Below are 26936 nucleotides of genomic sequence, written 5' to 3'. Positions count from 1 at the left end.
CAAGGAAATGGGAGCAGTCGTAGATCCCCTCAAACCTGCCTGCCATTCAATACGATCATCGCTGATCTATGCTAACCTCAACTCCTCCACGATGCTACCACTCACAGCTATCTGTTACTCAATCTTGCATATATTTATTTACTGACCTCTACCAGGTTTGGGGGCAGAGATTCTTCGGACAGAAGAATTTTCTACACACCCAAGTTTTAAATGATCGGCTCCTATCTTGTATATACATCCCCTTGCCTATGACTTTCCCTCAAGTCCAAACATCTCAGCATCTGCCCTATCATGCCTGCTTAGGATCTTACACTTTTGAATAGGGTCACCACTCATTCTTCTAGACTCCAAGGAATACAGACCCAAGGTTCGACTATACTGGATTCTGAGATGGCTAATAGTCAGGTACAAGAACCACCGACTCTCCCACAGGTAGTGCAGGTGGGATGCAATCAGGGTAACATGCATGGGTTTGACCAGCATGCCAAAGGCTAAGGTTTCCATTTTAAAGCAACATCAAGTATGGGTTTATATAAAGCTACACGCAACAGAAATTGCTTATATTTAAACCTGCACAGTAGGTGCACAGAATTGTATGCGTCTTATTTAAAGCGATTAATTAATTCTGTTAATATTAAATAATAAAGATTAGCGATTAAAACATTTTTATGCAAAGGTCTCGGTTTTGAAAAGTAGCAATGGTCCTGTTCTAATGTGTCCAATCTACTGTAGAACTGAATGTATCAACTTTTGAACTATTGTCCCATTAAACTATCCTGTTACAAAACATTTGTTTCCTATTGACTGGAAGATATGACGGAAGTGGCAGATTTTCAGACTTCCTTTTTAAAAATGAGCGTGAGTATCTAATTAAGTCACGGACTGCCAGTGACCCTGCAATGCTGTTCATGAAGCTTTGCAATTACAACAATTACGGTGGTTCAAACTACCTTTGCTCCTCTATCGCCTGCCCGGCCCATTTCGCCAGGATCTCCCTGTGTGTGTAGAGGGAAAACAAAAGTTTAAATAAAGAGAAAAAGTAAGTAGTCACACTTTTACTTGCAAGGACCCATGCAAAATAATTGTGCCACCAATCACTGTAATCAGTATACGTGGCTCCTGAATTGATTATGACACTGAAAGGATGCAGATCCAAACCTTCCCCTTTGCTCCCCCACCGCACCCCCTCCCTTAACCACTGAAACACCCCCTGCAGAACCGTCAATGTCTAAATAATAACATTCACAAGACACTCAACATACACAGGGGTGTTGAGGATTGGGTGCGGAATCTCCACCTCTTGCTTGGGTCAAAAGTTGTGAAATGCGCAATGTATATTGAATTCTAGATTGTGAATTGCCCACTTAGTTGTCAAGGGTACTTTTAACCCCAACTGCCGCCTGGAACTTGGGGAGGACCAGCAGTTAACACCGAGAAGAATGCTCATGGGACCAAAATAGGAACTTTATAGACTTACATACCATTGGTTCAGAGTGACTTCAGAGAGCAGGGCTTTTTTTTTTTGTCAAGTTTGTGCTCCAACTGGGGCCTGAGCAGAAAATTATCATCTCAGTTCTGCAACTTATCACCAGCTAAAATGGATCTCCACAATAAGTGCAGAACATTATGTTGTAGAACCAGGAATACCTGATGTCTCTCTGGCTGGATTCTCTCCACCCTATCTTCCAACTCCCTGACTCTCTCCGACCCCACTCCTTATGCTGCAACTCCCTAGAAGGTAACCAGCCTTCCCTCAGATTTCTCAGTGGAAATGGTCAGTTTCTATAATGGCTGGCTTTCAAATGAAGCACCAGGTTCACATCCAACTAAGAGTTAGTCCCAAGTATTAAACTTATTCTATCCCTACACATTACTGACTGACGTGTTGTGATCCTTTCTCCTCCGAGCTTTGAACTGTTGAAAATATTCCAGATTTCTGATTAGTTAATTTCTGTACCGGACACCACAAGAGAGTCTGCTTGAACGCAACATGCAGTTGTCTTGTAGATCTAACTTTCCTCAGTTTGAACTAACTGCTAATTTGAAGAAACACTGCAAGATCAGCCTCTGCATTTTTAAAATTGCTGTATTCATCTTACTGGATAAATCATTATTTTTCCCCAACTTAAATAAAAGCTCGACAGTGCCATATAAGCAACAACTCCACAAAGGCACATCTAAAACAGAGTCCGCTTGAGCTCCAGACAATGTACATGTTGTACTTTTTCATCAAAACCGTGCTGAATTAAAGCACAATAGCAAAGCAAATGCATTTTGGAAGCAACTTTATTGCAATTGTTGTGTTTAAGGAAAGCTATTTGAGTACAGACAGCATTGCATTATATACCCCACGGGACCACATAAATCCTAATTATTGACAATTCTACTGTAACACCGCACTGAAAGGTCTCTTCGGCTGAGCTTAGTTTAGTGTGAAATTCACAAATTTGATTCACTGGTGGTAGAACCGCAGAAAGATTTAAATGATTTAGGAAAGATAGATTAGTCAAAGTGAGACAATAATAGATTGAGACAACATCGACATGGCTTAGAGATTAAAAGAGGAGAAACATGGCTCTATTACCTTTTGTCCGACATCTCCCTGGTCTCCCTGTTAATATAAATAGGGAAGCCAAAAGGAAAGCAGAGATAAGTCACCTTTATAGAATGCAGACAGAAGCAGGTAAAAGAATGAGGTCAGGTCAGATAACATTCACATGCACAAACTTTAACTTAACCATCCTGAAAGTGTTAAATAATTACAAAAACTTAACATCCCCAGAATGAAAGATAACTTGAAGCTTGTTACCGGTTTATTAAATGGAAATGGAAGGGGGCTTTCAACGATAGTGTAACTAATTGCACTTGACAACTGTAACCATTCTTTATTAAGAGATGTTATTTTCTATTAAAAACAGATGTCTCTGTGCTTCCTCATAATAATGTGCAATTAATCGCTGTTAATAAACTGACGTTGGGGATTGATGCAAGGCACAGATCCATCCTCGGAGTTTACCTTTCGGCCTACGGATCCCGGTAATCCGGCTGGACCAGGAAGCCCTAATTCACCAACCTCACCCTGAGGGAAAGAAGAGAAAATAATAGCACAAAAGTCCAAACTGGAGAGCACCCAGCAAAGAGAAGTAGACTTGCAAAGCAAAGCGTGAAACAAGGCAGAATTAACTGTAGGGAAGAGAAAGAACCTCGTGGAAGTTGTCAGAGTTTGTCACGGTGGAGGAGATGTTTTTTACTCTGGAGAAACTTCAAAAAACTCATAAGGATTAAATGGCCACTAACAAAGCCAACAGGAAATTTTGGAGAATATTCAAAGGTCAGTGAAGGTGAAGAATTCCCATAAATATCATTGATGGATTGAAGGAGAATCTGGTTGAGAACGGAGCAGAAGGTTATTCAGACAGAGAGGCAGAGGCAGAGGGAGAGACATACTGTTCTACGATTGAAGCCCAGGTGAATAGAAATACTGGCTTGCGGGGCAGATGTACTGCATTGTCTGCTTGTGTGCTGGAAGCTCAATAAATTGAATGGCTTTGTCCATGAATTAATGATGGACCACAGATAAGGCACAAAATATGGAGTAAATCAGTGGGACAGGCAGCATGTCAGAAGAGAAGAAAGGGTGACATCTCAGGTTGAGATCCTTCTTCAGACTGAACCAATATTCTTTACAATTTCAAACAAAATCTTTAATGTTTCTTTAAACACAAACCCAGTCTGTCAAGCAGCACTTCTGGAGGACATGAATAGGTGACATTTTGGGTCAAGACTTGAAATATCACCTATCCATATCCTCCAAAGGCACTGCCTGGCCCACTGAGTTACGCCAGCACTCTGTGTTTTGCTCAGGATTCTAGCATCTACAGTTCCTTATTTCTCTCTCAATAACCTTTCACTACTTGTGGTCCTACAATGTCTTTCCCCCCCACTGAAATCGTGTTTGAAATGATTTTGTCACTCATTTGGGAAGTATGAAGAAGTTTGCTTTCTGAAAAGAGGGGTGAAAATCTGTAGAGCTTGATTCGAAAATGCCACAACGCACCTGGGATTGAATGAATAGATTGGACTGATGTTTACAGATTTAATTTGGATCTATAAGGTAAGCCCTATAGAAAAATATCCATTTCCTTTGATCAAAGGAATAAAGGGCTGAAGATAACTTTGCAAAGAATCAGTCCCTCTCGTGGAGACAAAGTGCGAAGTGAAAAGGTAACTTGGTACTTGTGTGTCTGTGTTATTCAGTGATAATCCCACCACAAATTAAACAAATTAGTTCCACAGTGATTGAGTTTCGGGCTTGGCACACTGAAGTTACTGACTAATTTGTATTTAACCACCTATCACAGAGCTTTGACAAGATTGCTGATATAACAACTTTAAAAAAAAGACAAATGTATATACCAGTTATTTATTTAAAATGGTAATTTCCAATATCATGTTACGTAGAATTTGCAGCATTGGAACATGTCACCAGCCCAACAAATCAGTGCTTCATATGAGGCTTCTTTATCTCACTCCCTTCACATTCCTCTCCCTTTCACTCTCCAATGTAAATTTAATATTGCTCAGAACATCTTCAAGTGGCAATAAAATAAAATTATTGGCACAACCACTGCAGCTGAGAATCTCTTTCTCTTATCAACAGAACTAACATGTAATGGCAAGAAAAAAAAAACTAGAGGCAAAAGGAACTACAGATGTTGGGATCTTGTGTAAAAGACAAAATGCTGGAGTAACTGGGCAGTCAGGCAGCATCGCTGAAAGACTTGACAGAATACCTTTCATGTTGGGGGCCTTTCTTCAGACTCTGGACTTCAAAGTCCGAAGAAGGGTCCCAATCTGAAATGTCCCCTATCCATGTCCCCTCCATTGAGCAATTCCAGCACTTTGTGTTTTACTTTAAAAAAACCTAGAGATTTTGGAAATCTGAAGAAAAAACAGAAAATGCCAGAACCGTTCAGCGGGTTAGGCAGAGTTACCACTTCAGGCTGGGAAAGTTTTGTTGAAGGGTCTTAAGACCTGAAACAAAAACTATATCTCTTTCTCCGGAGACTGCCTGATCTGCTGAATGTTTCCAGCGTTTTCTGTTTCTTGTTCAGATATCCTTCCATTACATGTTAGTCCTGTTGATTTGGCAAAGAGATTAGAGTCATAGAGTAATACAGAGTGGAAACAAGCCTTTAGGCCCATTTGCCCAATCCGACCAACACGCCCCATCTACATCAGTCCTACTTGCCTGTGTTTTGGCAACTCTTTCCATATACTTACCATCCTTTGTGTAAAGAGGTTGGCCCCAGGTTCCTATTAAATCTTTTACCCTTCACATTAAACCTATGTCCTCTGGTTCTTGGTTCCCCTATTCTGGGTAAAAGACTCAGTGCATTTACCCTATCTATTCCTTTCATGATCATATACACCTCTATAAGAACTTCCTCATCGTCCTGTGCTCCAAGGAATAAAGTCCTAGCCTGGTCAACCTCTCCTTATAGTTCTGGCTGCCGAGTCGTGTAAACATCCTCGTAAATCTTCTATGCACCCTTTCCAGCTGAACAACAAGAAGATATTCTCTGCTGCACTGTAGGTTCTCAGCTACAGTGATTTATCCAATAATTCATTTTAGCTTTATTTAGGATTGAGATACAGCGTGGAAACAGGCCCATCCGCCCATTGAGTCCATGCCGACCAGTGATTTCCATACACTAGTTCTATCCTACACACTAGGGACAATTTACAATTTTTACCGTAGTAGTCAATGAATCTGAAAATCTGTATGTGTTTGGGGTGTTTTGTGTGCGGAAGAAAACCAGAGCAGTTTGGGAAAACCCATGCGTTCATGGAGAGAACGAACAAACTCCATACAGACAGCAGCTGTAGTCAGGTTCAACCCCGGGTTTAAATGTGTACCATAGTTAATGTAGAAATATTAGGAACGTTTCTGTAGTAGATGTCTAGATGACACAAGTAGGAATAACTTAACTTTTACCATCTATGCTATTCACATTGCAAAAGTCAATAAAGGTAAATGCTAAAAGATTTAACTTGAAGTGCATGGTAAAACAAGACCTGAGGTATTGGATAAACAAAGCTTCCAGCTGGGCACTTTACAAAGAAGAAGATGAACATCTAAATTTATCGTATGTGGCAGAACCAGTATAAACACTTATTTTTCCGATTGTGAGGTTAGATATACAGCATCTCAGTTCAACTGCCCCATGTACATATGACCTACTTTACAGATTATTTGTTTTTAGGAGAATTTAAACGGCTATATGAAGCAACTCAAGTGCACAATGACACTGTGTAAGTCCATTAGCGAGAGTAACATTACACGGCCAACTGCACAAGCCAAATGTTTCCAGTTAAACAAATAGTTGCAGAAACTCAAGGGAACTGGAGAGAGATGGAGATTTGTTTCCACCTGCAACTTGGGTGCAACCCAATCCTATCAAGATTCTGGTTCATTTTAAATATCCCTCTGAATTCTAATGTGAGGTAGGGAGTTACAAGGAGGAGGGGGACATTCCTCGTCTTTGTCGACAACCGTTTTCTTTGTCTCCTTGAAATACTGCGGCAAAATGTCTGCTGGTTGAGTTACTTTGAAGCTTTCTGCATCTCTTAAGACTGGCGATACTGGCAAGTCCAGAAGGATCATTTATCTCCCTTGTGAAAGTTGGCTCCAGTAGGATTTGAGTCAAATGCTTTTTATCTTTCCGGGTATTGGTTGGTCCTCAGTGGCTACCCCCTTCCACTTTATGGGGGGGGGGGGGGGGGGGGGGGGGGGGGGGGGGTGGTTGAGCGCACTGAAACGGCTCATTAATGGGCAACTATAGGCACTGGGTTTCATCCCATGAAAGCTCTCCAAAAGAGTGGGAGGGTCTGGCCTGGGAAGGAGAAGACGGGAATAACTGGCACAGACGTTGGGCGATGAAGAAAAGACAAAGCAAAGCTTATAATTATCCACATTCTGCAGGCCAGAAAATAAACATTCATGGAAAGCTCTGCCAAGTATTAGACACGTGATTCATGGAAAGCTCTGCCAAGTATTAGACACGTGATGCTTCATTATGTGTCTAATACTAAAGAAGTAACAAATACAGCAATACAACAAAAAAATGGGGATTTGATGTGATGCATAGAAACCTAACACCTTTATTACTAACCCTCACCTTCCCTTCTGGACAATTTCCTTTTTCTTCCTTCCTCATGACTTCCTGACTTTTTTTTAGTTCCCCTTCCCATGTTTCTCTCCCTTTCACATTCCTTCCTGCATTTCTCCTCTTCTACTCATTCTCCCCCCTTCTCTTTCTTTCCCCTTCCTCATTCCTTATTTTCCTTGCCACTCTCCTGCATTTATTAATCTTTACATTTCCTAATTCCGACGTCTTCATTGGGCAAGCTGCAAACGTTTACCACATACTAATGATGCTCATTCCTTTCCGCAGTGCATATAGTTTTGCTTCATCATCTGTAATAAATGCTTTAAAATCTCTTCTAATTTTCACCTTGCTGTGGCCTACCAATGGCAATAAAGCAGGAAAGAATGGCCATGATATCCAGTCAAATGCCCCACCCCCCTCCTTTGCAAACAACTCAACGACTCACCCTAAGCTGGTAGTTGTTTAGAAGCCAAGCCAATGAATGGTGTTATGGTTCAGTTACAGAGCAGCTCACAAGACTGATAACATGCCTATTTTCCAAATGCTTAAATGTTCAAATCCTAGATCATTAACTTACTTTATCCCCAACATCAAAATCCACGCTAATTCCAAGGAGGAATTAATCCAGTTTGGCTCAGGGGCTTCAAAGTGCATAACAGAAGTAAATTGAATTGTAGCTTTGATTGCTGAAAGTGGTGCTGAGTATTGAGGTTAGAGCATTATTAATAACAGCATCGCAGTTGGTTTCCTTTGCAGTTCTGTTTACAATAAACCATCATAACTAATGTGAAAGAACCAACACATTTTAAGTGGTTTTACTCATGGTCTGGGAATAGTTTGAGCTGATATAATCTGCCAAATTCCCAGACAGTGTTTTTGGACTAAAATTGTGCCGAAATGGATTCCGTACAAAACCTGAGATCTTTATATTTAAATAATAATTAGACCAAATGTGCTTCTGATCATCACCTCAACACATGAAAAAGCCAGCATGTCATGAATTGTCAATGTTCCAATCAACTTATTTATCTGCAAATATTGGCATCGTTGCTTTTTACAAAGTTCAGAGTTAATATGAATCATGTCTTGATCTGCACCTTTATTTGTTTTCTTTGGACACATTCTACTGCAGTAGGAGCAGTGGATATTTTTTGTGCTGCTTCTTATTAGAGTCATACAATGTGGAAACAGGCCCTTCGGCCCAACTTGCCCACACTGGCCAACAGTATTCTGTTGGGAAGTTGACTACTTGCTTGGTCTGACCTGTGGGTGGTACAAGAAGGACATTGGGGATTCTTGTGTGCATGGGTGTTCTGCTATCAGGCCCAACAGCAATATTAGGGTCCGCAGAAGCTAGTCCTCATCCGTCAGGGACCCAGGAGGCCAGCTGACAGTGTTAGCTCCCTGGCGGATGGCCAGCATCATCTTCCCATGAAGACAGTCAGCAATGCCAGCAGTTCCAGGAGGCTGATTGGAAACATTGCAAATGGGAGCTCGGGAACATTGGCATCAAGATGTTGAGGTGGTGGTAGGAACTGGCATCAAACGAATGGCATCAGGGAGGACAGGGTAACGGTTGGGTTTGGACACTCCTCACTTACCTGCAAGTCCCCCTTGTGTGAATGTGTGTTGTACATGCACCTACTGGGCCATGTCCTCCATGCTCCCTGCAATGCTCTATAAGAAGTGATGCACATTGAATGATGGCATCATCTATGCCCTGAAGCAGTGGGCATGTTGGGTCACGAGGGTGACCCATGGTCGCTGGTGTGTCCAATCACTTTGCAATCAGCAATATAGGCAATCTAACTCCCAAACACACTCCCCGTCACACCAATGATTTAAGGCGGTAACTCCACACCTTCTCACCCATCAGGGTCGGGCAATAAATCCTGAGCTTTCCTGTGCTAAGATGAGAAGACTGTCTGGAGACACGTCTTGAGAGCCGGTTGCCTGCAGAGTCTCCGACTCTGTGTGGAATTAGTTTGGCTCCTGATGCAGGATTTACAGCTTTACAGCCGTCTCCAAAAAAAACAGCTTCAAGTGAAGAACTGTAGTGTTTTACTGCTCAGCTACAAATACGCTTCCACTCTTATAGTGATAGTCGACACCAACACAAATGGAATCAAGTTTTGCAGCAGCCAGCGAAGGAAATGGCCACACATTTTGAGGCCTATGTTGACAGCAGGTTCATGCAAATCCTTTGAAGTAGGGTTAATGCCAAGAGTGATGGTCAGGAAGAGCACGCAGTGTTGGTCTAGACATGTTAGTCACGACCACATTTGCCTGCGTTACCTGGTGTTCATAACGCCAATCACGTTTAGTGAACAGTGTGGGTGCACACATGTGATCACCTCTCATGTGGCCCCAACTACAGTCCATCTCTACGTGCAGATAAAGCCACTGAGCTTCCTGCAGGATCAACCACAAAGCACTGTAAAGAAGTTTATCCAACCTTTCTTCCTGGGAGCCCGGGTATCCCTGGTTTTCCTTGCAATCCTGGTTGCCCCTGATACAAAAAGAGGAGAGAATTTGTTATTTTTTCCTTTATCAGACACTATTTGCATTAATTATTACCACCTCAGCTGTTTTCATTTGAAAGAGCTATTTACATATGAAGTGCCACTATTGAAGGGACATTTACTAGGGTGTGACACAGATCGACAACCGTTTGGTAAAAGTTCCCTTCATTATATAAACACTGTTTTCCTGTAAAAGCAACTCCTTTTTAAGCTTCCTGGCAACATCCTTTAAAGTTCCCGCAGCTCCCATTTCCTGATTTGTTTTGCTCTGTGTATCCCAGTCTCAGGCAGTTTACTGCAGTTGTCTGTTTAAGATTAGAACACAGAAATCCTGAGGGAAACTCTAAGGGTGCAGCAATAAAGAAATCTATCGCAAAGGCTTGACATTGTGTGTGTGCGTGTCTGCCTCTCAGTGGTTTAACACCTGAAATGATAGTTAATTGCTCATGCCCTCATTGCAATGCCCCATCACTTGCTGACATTACCTTCTATTGTCTCAGTGTCAAATTCTAAAATCCACACTTTAAACTGCTCAGCTATTCCGCATCTGTCTCCATCTTTAGGTTGCTCTGTAAACTCAAGCTCTTTGACCAAGATCTGCTTTGTGGTTTGGAGTCAAACTTTTACTGTGGCTCTTGTAAACTGGGTTGTTTTACTACAAGAAGAGTGCTTATGCACAACCTTGCACCTGGATTCACAAAAGAGGATGGGAAAATCATTTGAAATGTTAAAAGGGAGAATATTCTTTCAAGAAATGTATTTGGATCATACCGCCAATTTTTCCCAAGCTGGGTATGGGAAAAAAACTTTTAATCAAAAGGACATTTCTGAAAATGTGTATACTTCAAAAAAATGCATCTTTGCATAGGATATGCAAATAGTTAACATCAGCCAAACAGTATACCATATTTAGCTAAACAAAACCACACTGTACCTTGGTATGTTTTCTTTGATTAATAGAAATTTAGAATTTAGAAATTTAGGGATGGCACAGTGGTGCAGTGGTAGAGTTGCTCCCTTACAGCAACAGAGACCTGGGTTTGATGTTGATTACAGGCGCTGTCTGTGCAGAGTGTGCACGTTTTCCCTGTGAGCACGTGCGTTTTACTCCAGGTGCTCTGGACATTCCAAAGACATGTAGGTTTGCAGGTTAATTGGCTTCTGTGCATTGTCTCTTGTGTGTTGGATAGAACTAGTGTATGGGGTCACTGTTGATCAATGCGGACTTGGTGGGCCGAAGGGCCTGTTTCCATGTTGTATCTCTAAACTGAACATGGAGCTATTTAAATATCCAACATTGTCATAATGGCACAGAAATTGATCCCTTGGCACACCAAGTACATGCCAACTGTCAAAATAACTATCATACCAACCCTACACATTTTATTCTCCTCGACATCCAATACATCTCTGCAGTTATTTGTAACATGTTTATGTTCAAAGCCCAGAGAAAACCTGAACTTAAGAATCAGTGTACATAAATACAGTAGTCTAAATGGCTAACAGTCAGTCTGAGAGCAATGACTTTATGATACAAGTTTAACCACAGATTGTCTCCTCTCTGTCTTTCTCTGAAGCAGTTGACCTATTTCCACAATGCCCTTAATGTTTACATCTGTAATGATTCATTTAAGGTCAGTCAGTTAGTTAGTTCATGAGCTGTCTCTGATTCACAACTATTAATTGCTGCCATATTTCTAATTCAAGATGCTTGCCATTTTCTTTTTAATAATTAATGGGGGATTTAACCATCCACAGAATGCAATGCAGTCATTAATTTCAATGCTGTTTTGGGATCTCTAGGACGAATGACAGGTATTATTTAGCACATCAAACATCAACAATGTTTGGCTGTCTGTATTGTATTTTGGGGCATTTTGAGTCATGCAAGGTACACGGCCAAGGAGGAGAAGCTCCTACTTGACTTGTAAATTGAGGAAGTCCATCTGGGCGTCTTCCGTGCAATGTTTAGTGCTCTTGCTACCGCACTGTGACTTCATGTTTCCTTTATAATCCATCAAAAGGGTTAGGCTGGTAATTAGTTTCACAGTTCCCGACACTTGTGTGATATGGTGGTAAAACCAGCCAAAGCTGGAGACCGGCAGGTCCATTATTGAATGAGTGGGCCTTTAAAACTTGGCACATATCACTGATGTTCTTTTTGATCTCGCTCTTCTTGGAAGAATCTTTCTTTAACCTTCCCCTTCCTTTTGTGTTTGATCACCCCATCTTCTCTCTGAGGAAGTCACCGTTTTACTTTGCCAAAGAGGAAAAAACATTTCCTAAATGCACAATAACAGTTCACACCTTCTGGGCTTGTCCCGAGACCCTTGTTCATCTTATGCATTGGAGGGGAAAATACGACTACTTTCAATTTTTGCCCCTGTCTTATGAATCTACTTTCTGTACACTCTCTGGAAATGTTATATATAAATCTATCCAGATTTATGTAAACGTTCAATGACTGTATATGGCAAAAACTGACTACACAGTTCAACTGATCCATTGCAGTCAATGTAGCCACTTTAAAAAAAAATTTTTTTTTAACTGTTCGTACTGTTTTTATCAGAAACTGGATTGGTTTTTTTAATTGTTTTTATTTTATGCGTGAAATGTTTAAGTTTTTATGTGCGATGCTCCGGTATTCCCTAAAAAACGTCTTCTCATTTTGCACTGTACAATTGTTGCTTTGCATGATGACAATAAAAGGATGACAATGATAATGATATTCTCCACCTCAACAACAGTACTTAAAACCCTTTCTGCCTTCTGCAATTAGACCGCCAAACTTTAGTAACCCAAGTAGATTCAGTTAAGGGCCAAACTAACTGAGGAAATAATAGTAAAACTCTCTCATTCTGACACACAGAACTCCAAGTCTAATTCTGTCATTAAGGTAGAACCACAAGCCAGAAGAAATGCTACACAAATAGATCTTAATTGTACCAATCCACCCCAACTTCAGAAATTAAATATGATGGAGTGGTCATGGGGACCGATATAGGTTCAAAATATACACTAGGTATTCCAAGACAGACCTTAATAAAGGGAAGGTTACTTACTCCCGCTGCTGAATGGATTCACTTTTGTCTATCCAGATTTATGAGTTAGTTCTTCTTGGGATTAGTCTACCATATAATCCAGATTGGTTTGTAGCTACACAGAGTACATCCAACCATGATACAGTCAGCCTTTTAAGCTGCATCATGATACTACTTGTATCTATTACTCTGCTTAATTACCTAATTGGACTGAAATAATAAAATCAGCAGTCCAAATTGCTCCTACCCGAACCATCCAAAGGGCCAGGGCTGCAAGGTCTAGCCTGCATCACCATTTAGCATGAGACAATGATGGGAGGATCACAAAGGCAGGAGATAGACACAAAATGCTGGTATAACTCAGCGGGACAGGCAGCATCTCTGGATAGAAGGAATGGCTGGTGTTTCAGGTCGAGAGCCTTCTTCTTGACCCAAAATGTCACCCATTCCTTCTCTCCAGAGATGCTGTCTGTTTTACTGAGTTACTCCGGCATTTTATGTCTATCTTCGGTATAAACTAGCATCTGCATTTCTTTCCTACACAAAGGTAGGAGATGTGATTTGAGGAAATAGACACATCCTACCCACCTTAATTCCGTCTCTTCCAGGTTGTCCACTGTCTCCAGATTTTCCCTGAAAATAGAAATTCTGTCGTTATTTGTGGCCAGAATGTTTGTTTCATGCGATTGCCATGTATTGAGGTGAGAGGCAAAGGCTGGCTAATGTTACTGTCACAGAGACAAAAGTTTTCATCCTTTCATGATGGCCATGGTTGTAATCCATGATATGGACCACAATCAACCTGTGCTCTCTTGCTTTCTCACTCTAGTATGACAAAATGTGTTTTGTATTTGTATATAGGCTTTAATCCTGTAAAATGCCCCAAAGTAGTACAGACATAGCTGGATGAGCTTGTCCCTCACAGTTCCAGTGACTTAGGATGTTGGGCACTATCAGTGTGGAAGTTTGTACACTATCCCTGTGACTATATGGCTTTCCTCTGGGTACACTGATTTCCTACCATCTCCCAAAGCATACGAGGGTCAGTGGGCTCAATAGCCACGGGGAATTGCCTAGTGGGTAAGTGAAGGGGATCAGGGGGAGGTTGATGGGAATGTGAAGGGAATGGGTTGTTGGGAAAGTTTGTGGGGAATGGGATTGCCTTGAGAGCCGGAATTGATTTGCAGCACTGAAATGGTCGCCTCGAATCCTATGGAATTATGGAAAAGGGAAAGGATTGGAATGGGAAGCGTTTTCTTAACCCAAGACAGTACACCCAATGGTGGAGAGTGAAGTTTCAGAAGCAGAGGCTCACAGAGACAGGATGGAGTGATTACAACTGCAGATAATCATGTGGCTGAAACAGAAAGTGTAGAGACTGTAGGGTTGACGATCACAGTAGAGGGTTGGGGAGCATTGATGTTTAGTTAAGAATAAGAATTTGCATTGATGGAAGTATTAATGGAGGAGAACCAATGTAGGTCAGGAGCCAAAGACAGACACAAAAAGCTGGAGTAACTCAACGGGACAGGCAGCATCTCTGGAGAGAAGGAATGGGTGATGTTTCGGGTTGAGACACTTCTTCAGACAGGAGCAGATGGCGCTATTTTTGCAACAGTACAGGGAGACACAGTGGTGTAATGTCACAGCGCCAGAGACACGGGTTCGATCATGACCATGTGTGCTGTCTGTGTGGACATTGTATGTTCTCCGTGTGACCATGTGGGTTTTCTCTGGGTGCTCCGGTTTCCTCCCACATTCCAAAGACGTGCAGGTTTCTAGGTTAATGTGCTTCTGTAAATTGGCTCTAGTGTGGAGGATGTGAAAATGGGATAACATAGAACTAATGCATGTGTGATTGATGGCTGGCATAGACTCAGTGGGCTGAAGTGCCTGTTTCCATCCTAGATCTCCAAAATAAACTAAGTGCGTGCCGGTACATTTAAAAGGTTAACCGAGATTGTTTGTTTTTCCAGGCACATGACACTTATGTTTATTAATCATGCATACCAGCGTTTTATTGTGTATAAAAAAACACTGGAGTTGGGCTGCCTTTCCTAACCAAGTCTACAAATGCAAAATGCAGAAGGTTAAGGAGAAGCTGCTGGGATTGATATCATGAAAGCTGCATCCAAGCCAGCAACGGCCTGTCCCAATCTGAACCCGAGTCATGCAGGAGAAACAAGGAATCTGCCATTTCATGATCTTTCCAATTGTAACCAGGAATCTGACACGTCTTCAGTTCCTGACTGGAAACAATCAGTTTCAATCGATCGATCAATTTTGTCCAAACATAACTACCAGTCTGACCCACTACTTCTGATGTAAAGCACTAATCAATCCAGCTTTGCAATATAACTTCAAGCAGCTGTGGTCGGTGATGGATAACATCCAATGACTCATTAAAAAGCGGCCAATTTCTTAAATGTCTTGGCCCTAAATTTGGCCATGGTACACCAATTGAAGAAATGCTATTGCACTTCTGAAGGCACACTGCCCTGGATTTTTGGAGCAGTTGAATCATCTATTTAACTAGAGAAAGAATGCAGTCGGGAATTTGAAGGAAACTTGTTGAGTCTCACTCTGTCAGTGGCTCCCCATGAACACAGACTCTGCAAAGCCCAATAACAAACTCCCAGTGCCAGCAAATGTTATTCTGTTGGACCTGAACCATTTTAGCACAAATGTCCATCTCCCGATTCTGTACTTTGTTGCCCGAGCAAACATGCCCTAGCAAACATAGCAAAAATGTAACTCAGGTAGTTCATGTCTGTCAGTGCCTGTGAAGCATTGCATCTGTGCTGTAATTAGCACACTGAGTACTCTTTGACACTGCTGAAATAATTGTGTTTACAAAGCCTCACAACATCCCGGGTTTAGGCATTGGGACAATACAAACAGGAAGAAATGTAAAGGAAGATTAATTCTTAATTCCATTGTCACATGGCTGCTTGGCAAATGACAAAGTTCCAGAAGTCCGCAGGAGAGCGAAAAGTCAAGTCAAGTCACATTTATTTATATAGCACATTTAAAAAACGACTCTCGTTGGCCAAAGTGCTTTACATTGGTATAAGAATAGTATAACAAACAAATTACATACATATAGCCCTGGCTCAGAGGACGTCAAGAAAGGCTTGGGAGTACAGATGAGTTTTTAGTCTGGACTTAAAGGAGTCGATGGAGGGGGCAGATCTGATGGGAAGAGGGATGTTGTTCCACAGTCTAGGAGCTGCAACCGCAAAGGCGCGGTCGCCCCTGAGCTTATACCTAGACCGCGGGATATTCAGCAACCCCAAGTCGGCTGATCTGAGGGACCTGGAGGTGGTGTGGTGGGTGAGCAGACTTTTAATGTAGGTGGGGGCAAGCCCATTGAGGGCTTTGCAGACATTTGTAGAAAAACGATCAAAGCCAAAACTTACCGGTAAACCGTCAGCCCCTGATTTTCCTGAATCCCCTGGAGGTCCTTTTGGGCCCGGAGGTCCAGGTGGTCCTGGGGAGCAGTTTGCTTGTCCTTGTTCACCCTGGGATTGAAACAACCACCATTAGAATCCACAAAGGCAGTGACTGCAACTTCCAACAACTAGCTTGCTTTGTCAATTCAAGGAGTAAGTCATTAATATGATGCAGAGCAGCCAATAAGCATACTGCATGACCAAAGAATGGGTTATTAGAGGTGGGAGGAATGAATACAGAGCAGAATAAAGTGGGGCCTAGTCACAGAAAAGGCATTTACCTTGAGATAGAGACGTCTGATGATCTGGTCAGCAGGTGGTAGTATATTCAGTCGAGGTGTTGTAAACTGAACAGGCGTAAGCCAGAGTTCACGGATCAGTACAAAACCAAAGGTCAAGAGATGGTATGTTTGGTTTGGAAGGGAAAGGGGTAAATAGAGGAGGGAGGGAGGAGGGAAAAAGAGAAGAATGTTGAGAAAAAGCAGCAGAGCTCAGTCACAGAGCGAAAGCCAGCAACAAAAATATTTATAAGTGGGCGTACAGTTGGTGAAAGGAAAATAAATCTAAAACCTTTCATCATTTGCCAAATATTACAGCAAAAACAAACTTACAAATTAAAACACTAAAACAATTTTTGTTTCACCAAAGGACTGCCCTCAGTATTAGTTGCTGGCTTTAGTAAAGAATATTTGGATCCAGTCTTATAACAAAGTGAACAAGGTTTTGTGTTCTAGAAATGTCACCTGCCATTGGTATCATGGAATTCTCCCAATTAAAAGTGAACTCCACTCATTAATAGGGTTGCCAAACCTATAGGACTGTCCAGCAATTTAAGATCAATTTCTTAGATGCTGCTGGTAGTAAAATCCCAGGACGAATAAAATCACCGGGGCGTGAAAATACAACTATTCCTTTAAAAAAATTGGTTGCTCTGAAAAAAATACAGGATTGGACCTGGATTTAGTGACTAAAGATTAGTCAAACATCATTCAATTGAGCAGTGGAAGTATATTTTCCTTTCCAAAGTGGCCTTGGAAAAATCAATCACTGATAAGATGGATATGATTTTCTTTCTTAAACAGATGTATATGATGGGCTGCTTAGAGTGGGGGAATGGGAGCAGCATAACATAATCAGGTGTCCATGTAATGAACCTTCTAAGAGTATGTAAAAACTAGTTGGTCAAATCAATGAGACTACATCAACATGCTAGGCAAGTATAATATGTAATATTATACACGTATAATGGATTAATATCCAATCAGTGCTGGAAATAGATTTTTGTTGCATATTGCTTCGCAAATCTAGCCAGTTGCAAAACCAATTTCAGGCTGTTTTCTAGGAACACAAGTCACTCTGTTGTAAGATGGACCATAATGACAGTGAAAGCACTCACAAACCTTCACAGTCAGGATCTGATTTAGCCGCAGTGCTGCTAGTGAAGTCCCAGGGAACTCCTACAGAATGTAACATAGAAACTAAGTGATTCTATCCAAGGGGCAGACAGAATCCGTTCAATACATATGGCTCAGAGAGTAGCTCTCTTATCTCTGTCAGGTTATTGGTGGTTATCCCACTCAACAGGATGAAGCACAAACATTTACAATGCACTGAGGTACTAAGTGAGAACTGTGGTGATTTATTTCAGACGATATATTACTCGTTTGTCCTCTTGGTTGGTGTGAAAGAGCTTGTGACACTATATTGAGGAAGAGCAATGTCCAGGACAATTTTCATCGCTCACCTCGGAGAAAAATGATCACTTTGTTGTTTGTGGAAGCTTGTGATATGTAATTGCAAATGCTGCCCCAATTATAATGTTAAAAGTACTTAGTGCTCCTATATCCTCCCACATCCCAATGGCATGTTGGTAGTTTATTTGGTGACTATACATTAACTGTTATTGTTGTGTAATGCCAAAACAAGTCAAAGGAGAATTGATGGGCATGTGTGAGAGGGAAAAGTTTGGAGAGCAATCAGGAAAATAAGGAGATGGAGAATTTGACTGATGGAATGGTCTCTTGGGAACCAGTATGGGCTTGATGCACCAAAATAAACTAATTATGATGGAATGGTCTATAAGATGAGAAGGAGGAAGAACTTTTTTTCACACAGAGAGTGGGAATCTCTGGACTCTGCTGCCACAGAAGTTGAGGCCAGTTCATTGGCTATAATTAGATGTGCCCTTGTGGCTAAGGGGATAGGGGATGAGAAGGCAGGTACGGGATACTTTGGATGATCAGCCATGATCATATTATGGTGGTGCAGGCTCGAAAATGGTGCACCTATTTCTATATGTTTCTATAAGATGAAAATACTTTTAGACATTATATGAATGAAAAGTGATAGGAATATTTTACTTTAATATAGCCACTTGTTTTTATTTAAAGTTACCCAATTACCCTCAATGCCCATAGAGATATTTTTAATGTTCCTTGTAATAATCTCCTTTTCGCGAAGTATGGGTGCTTGTGACAGATATAGGGGTAAAGAGTTCTTCAAATACCTAAGGCTGGTTTCATTATAAAGGGGTAGAAATGCAAAATGAAGGATTTCAAATATGAATAGCTTTGAAAGTGATTGACCAAGACTTAAAAAAAAAAAAAAAAGATTTTGTTGTCCTACCCATATGCCAAACCTACCCAAAACAAAGATCAGGGAGTCAGATGCATGCTTCCATTGCTATACCATCCATATTAATGAACCAAACACAAGGGGAAGTGCAGAGCCACTCTTGCAAACCAATTACTGTTGCAGAACAATATTTCCTGGGACATTTTGACTTAAACAGTATAATCGCCACTAAATAATGAACTTGAGAGATCATATTGAGAGAACACATAATCTATCGCTCAACCTAATTATGCGAAATGAAGCCAATCAAAATGTTTTAACAAAAATACAGAATATATCTTTACTCAAACAGGAAGGAAAAATATAGATAGCAGAGAGGAATTTAAGGAAGATCGTCACAAAGGAATGTTTAGAATTTTGACACAGATCGGGAAGGAACTTTGGGAGAGTTTATTATCTCCATGGTGCTAGAGTAGCAATTGCCTCTCCACCGCCTATTGTAATGACAAAGTTTGGGCATTTAAACAAAAAATACAGAAAAACTCCTAAACTTAATACTGCTAAAGCCCATGTCCCACTGTACGAGGTGATTCACGAGTTCTCCCAAGTTTTCTCCTGATTTGAACTCGGAGAATGTCCGTAGGGAGTTCGTGGATGTCTCGTAGCAGCTGGTAATGCTAACGGTAGGTACTCGGAACATCCGGTAAACTCGTGGCGTTTTTTCATCACTGTAAAAAATGTCCACGAGTAAAAAAATACTCGTGATAAAAGAATCTTTTACTTTTTACTCGTAAGAGCCGCTACAAGACATTCACAAACTCCTACGCTACGGACATTTTCTGATCAGGGGAAAACTCAGGAGAACTCGTGAATTACCTCGTACAGTGGGACAGGGGCTTAAGTTATTTCCAAAAAAATAGAAAAAGCTTCATGCAGCATTTCTTAGATTGCATTGTTACTGTGAGGGTGACAGGATAGATTCTGACTGCTTGGATTCAGTAAGATCTTTCTCTCCAACACCATTCTCCTTCTCTATTTCTATATAAATCTATATCCCTTGATTTCTCTCAATAGCTAAAGAATTATTGGTCTCCTCCATGGGAGGACCAGGAAAGGACATGAAAGGGAGATGCAATTTGATGTTCCTGGAGAGTGATTGAGCCAACACATTCATAAATGTTGCCAAATGCAACCATTACATAAATCATTTATTTGGAAGCATGCTTCAGAAACCCAACCACCCATGTTAATGGTCAAAGCACAATGAGAAATATGGCCCTCCCCCTCAAAAAGAGATTGCTAGGAAATTGACTGCTGTTCCATTCCACATAACTATACATATTGGAACATGAATTCTGAAGATCCATGCAATTGAGCAACAGCAAGTTTAAAATATGGTTTTATAAACCAGGTCGACTCTTGAGAGAGCGGGTTTTTGAGGTGAGAGTAAACAGACTGGATCTTCACTCCTAAGAGTTTAGCAGGATGAGAGGTGACCTCATTGAAATGTACAGCAACTTTGCAATGTCGATGCAGAGTCATTGGTAACTGGAGCCAGCGATCACATTCTCACAATAAGGGGTTAGCCATTGAAGAGAGGGAAGAGAAGAAATGTCTTCACCCAGTGGGTCGTGACATTTTGAAATTCTCCACCAGAGATGACTATGGAGCATCAGTCAGTGTGAACTGTATATTCAAGTCAGAGATCTATGGGATTTTAGATATTAAAGGAATCAAATGATGTGGGACTAGTGAGGGAAAGTGGTGCTCTAGAAGTTTAAATATTCTTATTGAGCAGATACAAATGGCGAGTGGCTCACTCCTTCTGTTTCCTATCTCATGCTCCCCTATAAGTATTTCAAGTCTTGACCTGAAACATCACCTACCCATGCTCTCCAGAGATGTGAGCTGACCTGCTGAGTTACGCCAGCGCTTTGTGCCATTTTTGTTTGTAAATCAGAATTTTTAGGTCCTTATGTCTATATTCAATGTACTAGTCATCATCACTGCATCAATTATGGAATATGAGTCAGAATTATGGCCTTGAATGGTCACTATTCTAAGGCATTGTAAAACAACAGTATGACTAAACCATTCCACAGTGTGTGCTAAACAAATCCACTTTAACTGATTTAAATTCCCTTGAGATTGAAAAAAAAACAACAATCTACCCCTGTGAACAGAAGTTCTACAATCTTTGTTATCAAAGCAGCCAGACATGCCAGGATTTTGCAGTCTGGGGTTAATTTAGACGACTTTCTAGATGTCCTGGTAATAGGTCTGTACAGGATCATGAGATGTGATACAATTATTTTGGCTATCAAACAATCTATGATGTAACGTTCCGAAAAGACTGCTGATTTTGCTACATCTACAAAAGCTGAGATGAGCAATAAACAGCTCATTTATGAATATTGGAGGCATGGTTCCAACAGATAAAATCCCAAATTGCTTAGATAATAAACATTTATAAGTTCTGATAATATTTTTATCTGTCACTTTAGTACAAACCTAGAAATAAATATGTTTGGTGAACATTGAATACAAATATCACCAGTCATACTAAATAAGGGGGTTTCCAATAATAACAATTAGTCAAATAACAATGGGAAAAGATAAAATTCAACCTTTAATTATTGTTACAGGATTGGTAGTGCTATTTCATTTAAAAACCCGAAGGAATCTTTTCAGTTTGTAATTGTAGTTTGGAGACCAATGTTTACGCACCCTTCCATTTTAAGGTCTTAGTTATAATCTCAAAGCAGCATATAGTTTAATTCCTCACCAGCCACCAATAAAGTGAAATTATTATGTCAAGCCCGTTTAGGAAAGGGGACTGAGAACATGGGGACTCCTCTGTCACAGATGAACATGGCTGCCGGACTTTAAGTTAGATTTGAGATTCAGTTTTAATCAATTCCCATAAGGAGGATTAAACAAATTGAAGCCAAGTGGTATACAGCCACCAGGCAGTTTCTGTATCAGATACCCAGACCCACATTATTTTATACCATGGTTTAACAAACTGTATATGTGGAATTTGCAAAAATTGGTAGGGCAGGATAACAGTACAGGTTGTTAGGGAGTAAAAGAAAAACAATGGCCAATATCAGGGCTGTAGGAAAATCTAATTCAAGACAGGAAAATCTGAATATTTCTTTACTTGTATTTGTAAATGGAATGTTGATAAGTCCTGACCCTGCAAAAATGTCATTATTTTCCATTGTGCACTGTGTACTGTGAAAATGAGAATGCTTTATCCTCAAATGTCCCAATCTGATGTTAAACTAAGAGTGACCATGTTTTCACGTGTAAATATTTGTCCAGAGACCTGTCTCAGGAAGTGAATGTGTAGAATGGAACTGCAGATGCTGGTTATACACCGAAGATAGACACAAAATGTTGGAGTAACTCAGCGGGACAGGCAGCATCTCTGGATAGGAGGAGTGGGTGACGTTTCTGGACGAGACCCTTATTCAGACTAGGGTCGAAGACCTTAAAGAAAGGTCTCGACGCGAAATGTCATCCATTCCTTCTATCCAGGGATGCTGCCTGTTCCCGCTGAGTTACTCCAGCATTTTGTTTCTATATTCAGTGGGGAATGAGGGATCAGAGTGATCATGCAGAAACCACAACTGTAATGTCTTTACCCAGAGAATAATTACATTCAATTTAATTATTTGAGAAAAAATGAAAATCAGCGGATGTATAAAGCAGGGACTGTTGTAGTTACCATGTTGAAACATGCACCAGATTGTTTAATGGTTTATTAAATGGACATGCCAACACCAGTGTGAGATGGCTGTGTTCTCGAGATCCATATTGTAGATGTGATCACTAGAGGGATGCTCGTATCAAAATGTAACCAGTATTTGGGGGCTCTGGATTGATTTTACGAAACAAATTAATTATTTTAATGATCGCCAACGGCTTTCACTAAGATTGAAAATAATTGCAATGTGAGAAAACACAGTAAATGTTTTCAGTAAAACTGGTATTTCAATAATAAAAGTGAGGCAAACTGAATTATGGAGAAAGTTAATTCAGAAAGCTTTAAATCAAAGGGAATGGATGGAATGAAACACCATTAATTACATTCTTGAACCGTTAAAATTGAAATTATAGCCATATTTAAGGACTAACTTTGCATTCCTCCCCTTGGCTAGAGAATATATAAACTCATTATATGACCTTTTACGTACATGGCTATGAAAACAGACTTTTCAAGAAATATTACTTACAGTCAATGCTGAATCTCCACGTTGACCCTAGGAAATGACAGAATAATCAGATTTGAGTTTGCATTTAGTTTATTATTATGTGTACCAATTAACAGTGACATTTTTTGTTGTGTGCTAACCAGTCAGTGGAAAGACAATACATGATTACAATCGAGCCATTCGCAGTGTACAGATACATGATAAAGGGAATAACTTGAATAATGTTTAGTGTAAGATAAAGTCAGTAAAGTCCGATCAAAAATAGTCTGAGAGTCTTCAGTGAGGTGGATAGTAGTTCAGGACTGCTCCCTAGTTGTGACAGGATGGTTCAGTTGTCTGATAACAGTTGGGAAGAAACTGTGTCCCTGAATCTCGAGGTGTGCGTTTTCACACTTCCATCCCTTTTGCCCGATGGGAATGTCGATTCCTGATGGGACAAGCCCCAATGGGATGGCAATGTCAGTACTTCATAATATAATTTACATTATACCTCTATAGCAATGAAAAGAAGTTATAAAATATTATAAAGCATTATGGCCTATGGATAGGTCATTCACCTCAACTGATTCACTTTGCTACCTTTGCTTCATATATAATGCTAGAATCAGGTATTAATATCTTCTAAACGCAAACTTTAACTTTTTCTCAACACTCTCCACTATATCCACTTTCACATCTTTATCGAGTTAAATATGAACATTTTAATGAACGTGAAAATTAGAAAATCACAGACATACAGTGCAGTCGCAGGCCCTTCAGCCCACCGAGTGTATGCCAGCCATCAAACACTCACTGATACCCATTTCCACTTTGAGACCTGTAACACTGCTTTAATTTTCAATGGCAGCCTCCATCAAAATGATGCGGGTTGACCCGTGGTCGACGGTCGATGAAAGCTTGAGGGAACCGCCGTGATGGGGGGGGGGGGGGGGGGGAGAGAACAAAAGGAGGAGCCGGCGTGCTTTGTGCCTTTGTCAGTGCCGTAGGTGGCCACTATTTGCATACATTGGGTATACAAGCAAAGACATTTGCATATCACTGTATCTTAATTGGTACACGTGACAATAAAAGACCTTTGAATTTCACTGTGTCTTGTCACATGTGACAATAAAGTCTTCCATTCCATTCCATTGATAAGACTCATAGATAGGCTTTGTACAGTAACACCGATACCACAGGAAACTAGGGAAATAGTTGGTATAGCTACATTAAAGAAAATAAGTTTTTAATTTCACAGATGCAAATCGGGACAAAAGTTGAAGAAACGTGAAGTCTAAAAGAAACACAAAGTATAAAAATGTTCAATTAGCAAACAAAAATGGTTACGTTTGCTAATTAGATATACACGGCTTGTGAGTTCTTCAACTATCTCACCAGGAAATATTAACATTTAAGTCACAGGCAGAATAACTGGTGGTTTCTGTGTTTATGCATCTGCATTTGTGTGTACAATGGGGCTGCTCTCAGAATGTGGGGGTGAGTGAGAGTGAGGTTGATCCATTGCAATGTGATGCTCGCTCTAATCCCAGAGTCACGGAAATTTCTCATGAATGACTGGAAACCCTAAATTGATACCATTCTGTTCCCTGATATCTATTGCCCTACAATGTGCCCAGGGCATCTTCTGCAATGTTGCCCCTTTGTGGAAATTCCACTGTAATAGCAACAGTGACAACTGAAATGGACATTGAAGTATAAAACATGTAGATTTGATTTCTCATTCAGTTTTGTAGTGAACTTGACAATATTTTAATAACCGTCATGTTTGGAGGTCTTACATAACGGAATAGCAATGACAAATGGATAACATTCTGCTCTACATATGGAGCCATTGGTGATGCTTTAAATTCATAAAATCTTCCTCTGAGAGTTTGACCAAAGGCAATTCTTAAACAATGGGACACTATCAAAGAACATCACAATTTTGTAAGGAAGCAGCTCCCATTCTCAATATCTATTAATGTACTAATGTAACATTGGCTGATAATTTACTGTTCACCTATCTCTACCCCCCTCCAATGTTTTTACATTCTTCTTTATGTTCTCAGTTAGTTTTATATCTTCTCCCAGTTTTGCAAACAATTAGTTAACACATTGGAACTTTTAACTTAACATTGGTAAAATTTGTAAACTGTGAGCTCTCACCTTGTCTCCTTTTGGACCATGTAGACCCTATGCAAACATAAACAGTGAGCCATATCCAAAACCACCTCACTATATCAAAATGACATCTTTAAAGTTCAACTCAGCATTACGATGGTTATAATGAATGGAACATAAGAATTCAGAACATAAATACATATCTTATGATATCTTGTTTTATCTTTACAATAAGAGTATATATTGACATTGACCTAGAGTGTCTCTGTTAGACATCTCATCATAAGCAACGGCAAACAGCAAAACTTCAAGTAATATTCAGTAAAGCTTCAAGTAATATTCAGTATATTTCAAGTAATAAAATGAAGCTCATGCAAATATATATTAATGCCAGCAAAAAAAATGTAATGTCTCAAAAATATCCATTGACTTGGCCTCTGGTGTATATGCAATGAATTCCACAGATTCACCAGCCTCTGACTAAAGAAATTCCTCCTCATCTCCTTTCTAAAGGTACACCCTCTTATTCCGAGGCTATGGGCTCTGGTCCTAGACTATCCCACTAGTGGAAACATCCTCTCCACATTCACTCTATCAGGTCTTTCTTTTGGGTGATTGGTGGACTGACGTTGGTGAATAAAACCCTACACAGCATTGCTTACTGTTCTGGGTGTGCACTGGAGTTGTGCTGTAAATCTGCACAATGCTTAGGCCGTGTGTGAGGCTGCCCTGATTATGTTACGGCACAGTTTTGAAAGGGAAGGTAACATGTTTGTGAGGAAAGGGATCTTCCGTGGACGATCGAGTAAATTGTGCTTGTAGCGGACAGAAATGCCAAGCAGGTCAATGTCCTTGAAATCCAGAAACACAGCAAAAGGCACCTTTGTTTTTCTTTAGGGAAGTGTTATATTCAGTGCCACCTGAAGAAATACATAAGCAAACCTTCTCTTAATATTATGAGTGGGTTATTCTTTGCCATGGAATCTATTCAGTTGATCATTTCCTTCTCCCTTCCCATCAATCCAAGATTCCTGCAACCCCTAACACTAACCTCACATCTTTCTCTACTTTCTCCCACTCCCTTTGATCCTCCAGCAGTAGTTCTTGGAAGAACATTTATTCTCCCCTCGTGTCATTTTTCCCATCTGTTCCTGTTCTTATAAAACCTTTCACTCACAGTCTTCTTTCTAGTAACTTAGCGGGCAGTAATTGACTATTTTATTCCTCGTGTTTAAAAGAAATTTGATCTGTTGGGCAGCTGAACTGGCCTCCGACAAAAGAAGCAAAAATAAATAGTATTAGTTCGAACAGCAGCACTGAGTCAGCATTTTAAATACACACAAACAAAAAAAACCCTCAAAACCAGTCCCCTCAGGAGCTATACAACACGTTCAAATTAGGCTGAAAGATTAAACGGTCCCAACCCTATAATTATGCATTCATTACAATAGATTTGAAAGGATTGAATGGTAATATTAAAGCTGGAGTAAGGAGTTTGAAAAAGTAATCCAATGAACTTGCAATGCACACTGAAACCAGACCAGTTAGTTTGTCCTTGTATACTATTATGCCAGTGTAAAACCTTTGATGATTAATTCATTCAAAGCGTCCAGTTAGCTACCTGAGATTCACCAATAAATATTCAACTTGGTTGTCAGAGACTGCACACTTCAAAAGCTGCCGCCAGTGTAAGTGATTTGTTTTCAGATCATGTGACTTTCAGCATCAGAATTGTGACTTTCAGATCTTAAAATATGTTCAGGCAATAATTTTGTAATGATGGTTGCCAAAGGCCAGGAATAATCTCATCAACCAGGAGAAGGTAATGTTTGAATAAAATGCAATCAATCCTGCT

General features: G+C 40.4%; 1 protein-coding gene across 4 annotated transcripts in view; it reads right to left on the bottom strand.

The window, feature by feature from the left end:
* LOC129712973 (collagen alpha-1(XIII) chain-like) overlaps positions 1-26936 on the bottom strand; it is a 200612-nt gene that overhangs the window by 52649 nt on the left and 121027 nt on the right. For 3 of the 4 annotated variants that reach the window (XM_055661794.1, XM_055661796.1, XM_055661795.1), the window contains 10 exons: positions 25127-25153; positions 23003-23029; positions 17588-17644; positions 16469-16534; positions 16155-16256; positions 13324-13368; positions 9628-9681; positions 3017-3079; positions 2585-2611; positions 951-995 (listed from right to left, as the gene is read on the bottom strand). In XM_055661794.1, coding sequence (XP_055517769.1) covers positions 951-995; positions 2585-2611; positions 3017-3079; positions 9628-9681; positions 13324-13368; positions 16155-16256; positions 16469-16534; positions 17588-17644; positions 23003-23029; positions 25127-25153 — 513 coding nt within the window. The remainder of the gene's footprint in view (positions 1-950; positions 996-2584; positions 2612-3016; positions 3080-9627; positions 9682-13323; positions 13369-16154; positions 16257-16468; positions 16535-17587; positions 17645-23002; positions 23030-25126; positions 25154-26936) is intronic. The other variant, XM_055661797.1, reaches the window with a different exon arrangement.

This window comes from Leucoraja erinacea, chromosome 34 (genome assembly GCF_028641065.1).
Source record: "Leucoraja erinacea ecotype New England chromosome 34, Leri_hhj_1, whole genome shotgun sequence".
In the NCBI taxonomy this organism is placed as follows: domain Eukaryota; kingdom Metazoa; phylum Chordata; class Chondrichthyes; order Rajiformes; family Rajidae; genus Leucoraja; species Leucoraja erinaceus.
This window is presented reverse-complemented; position numbering and strand designations above follow the sequence as displayed.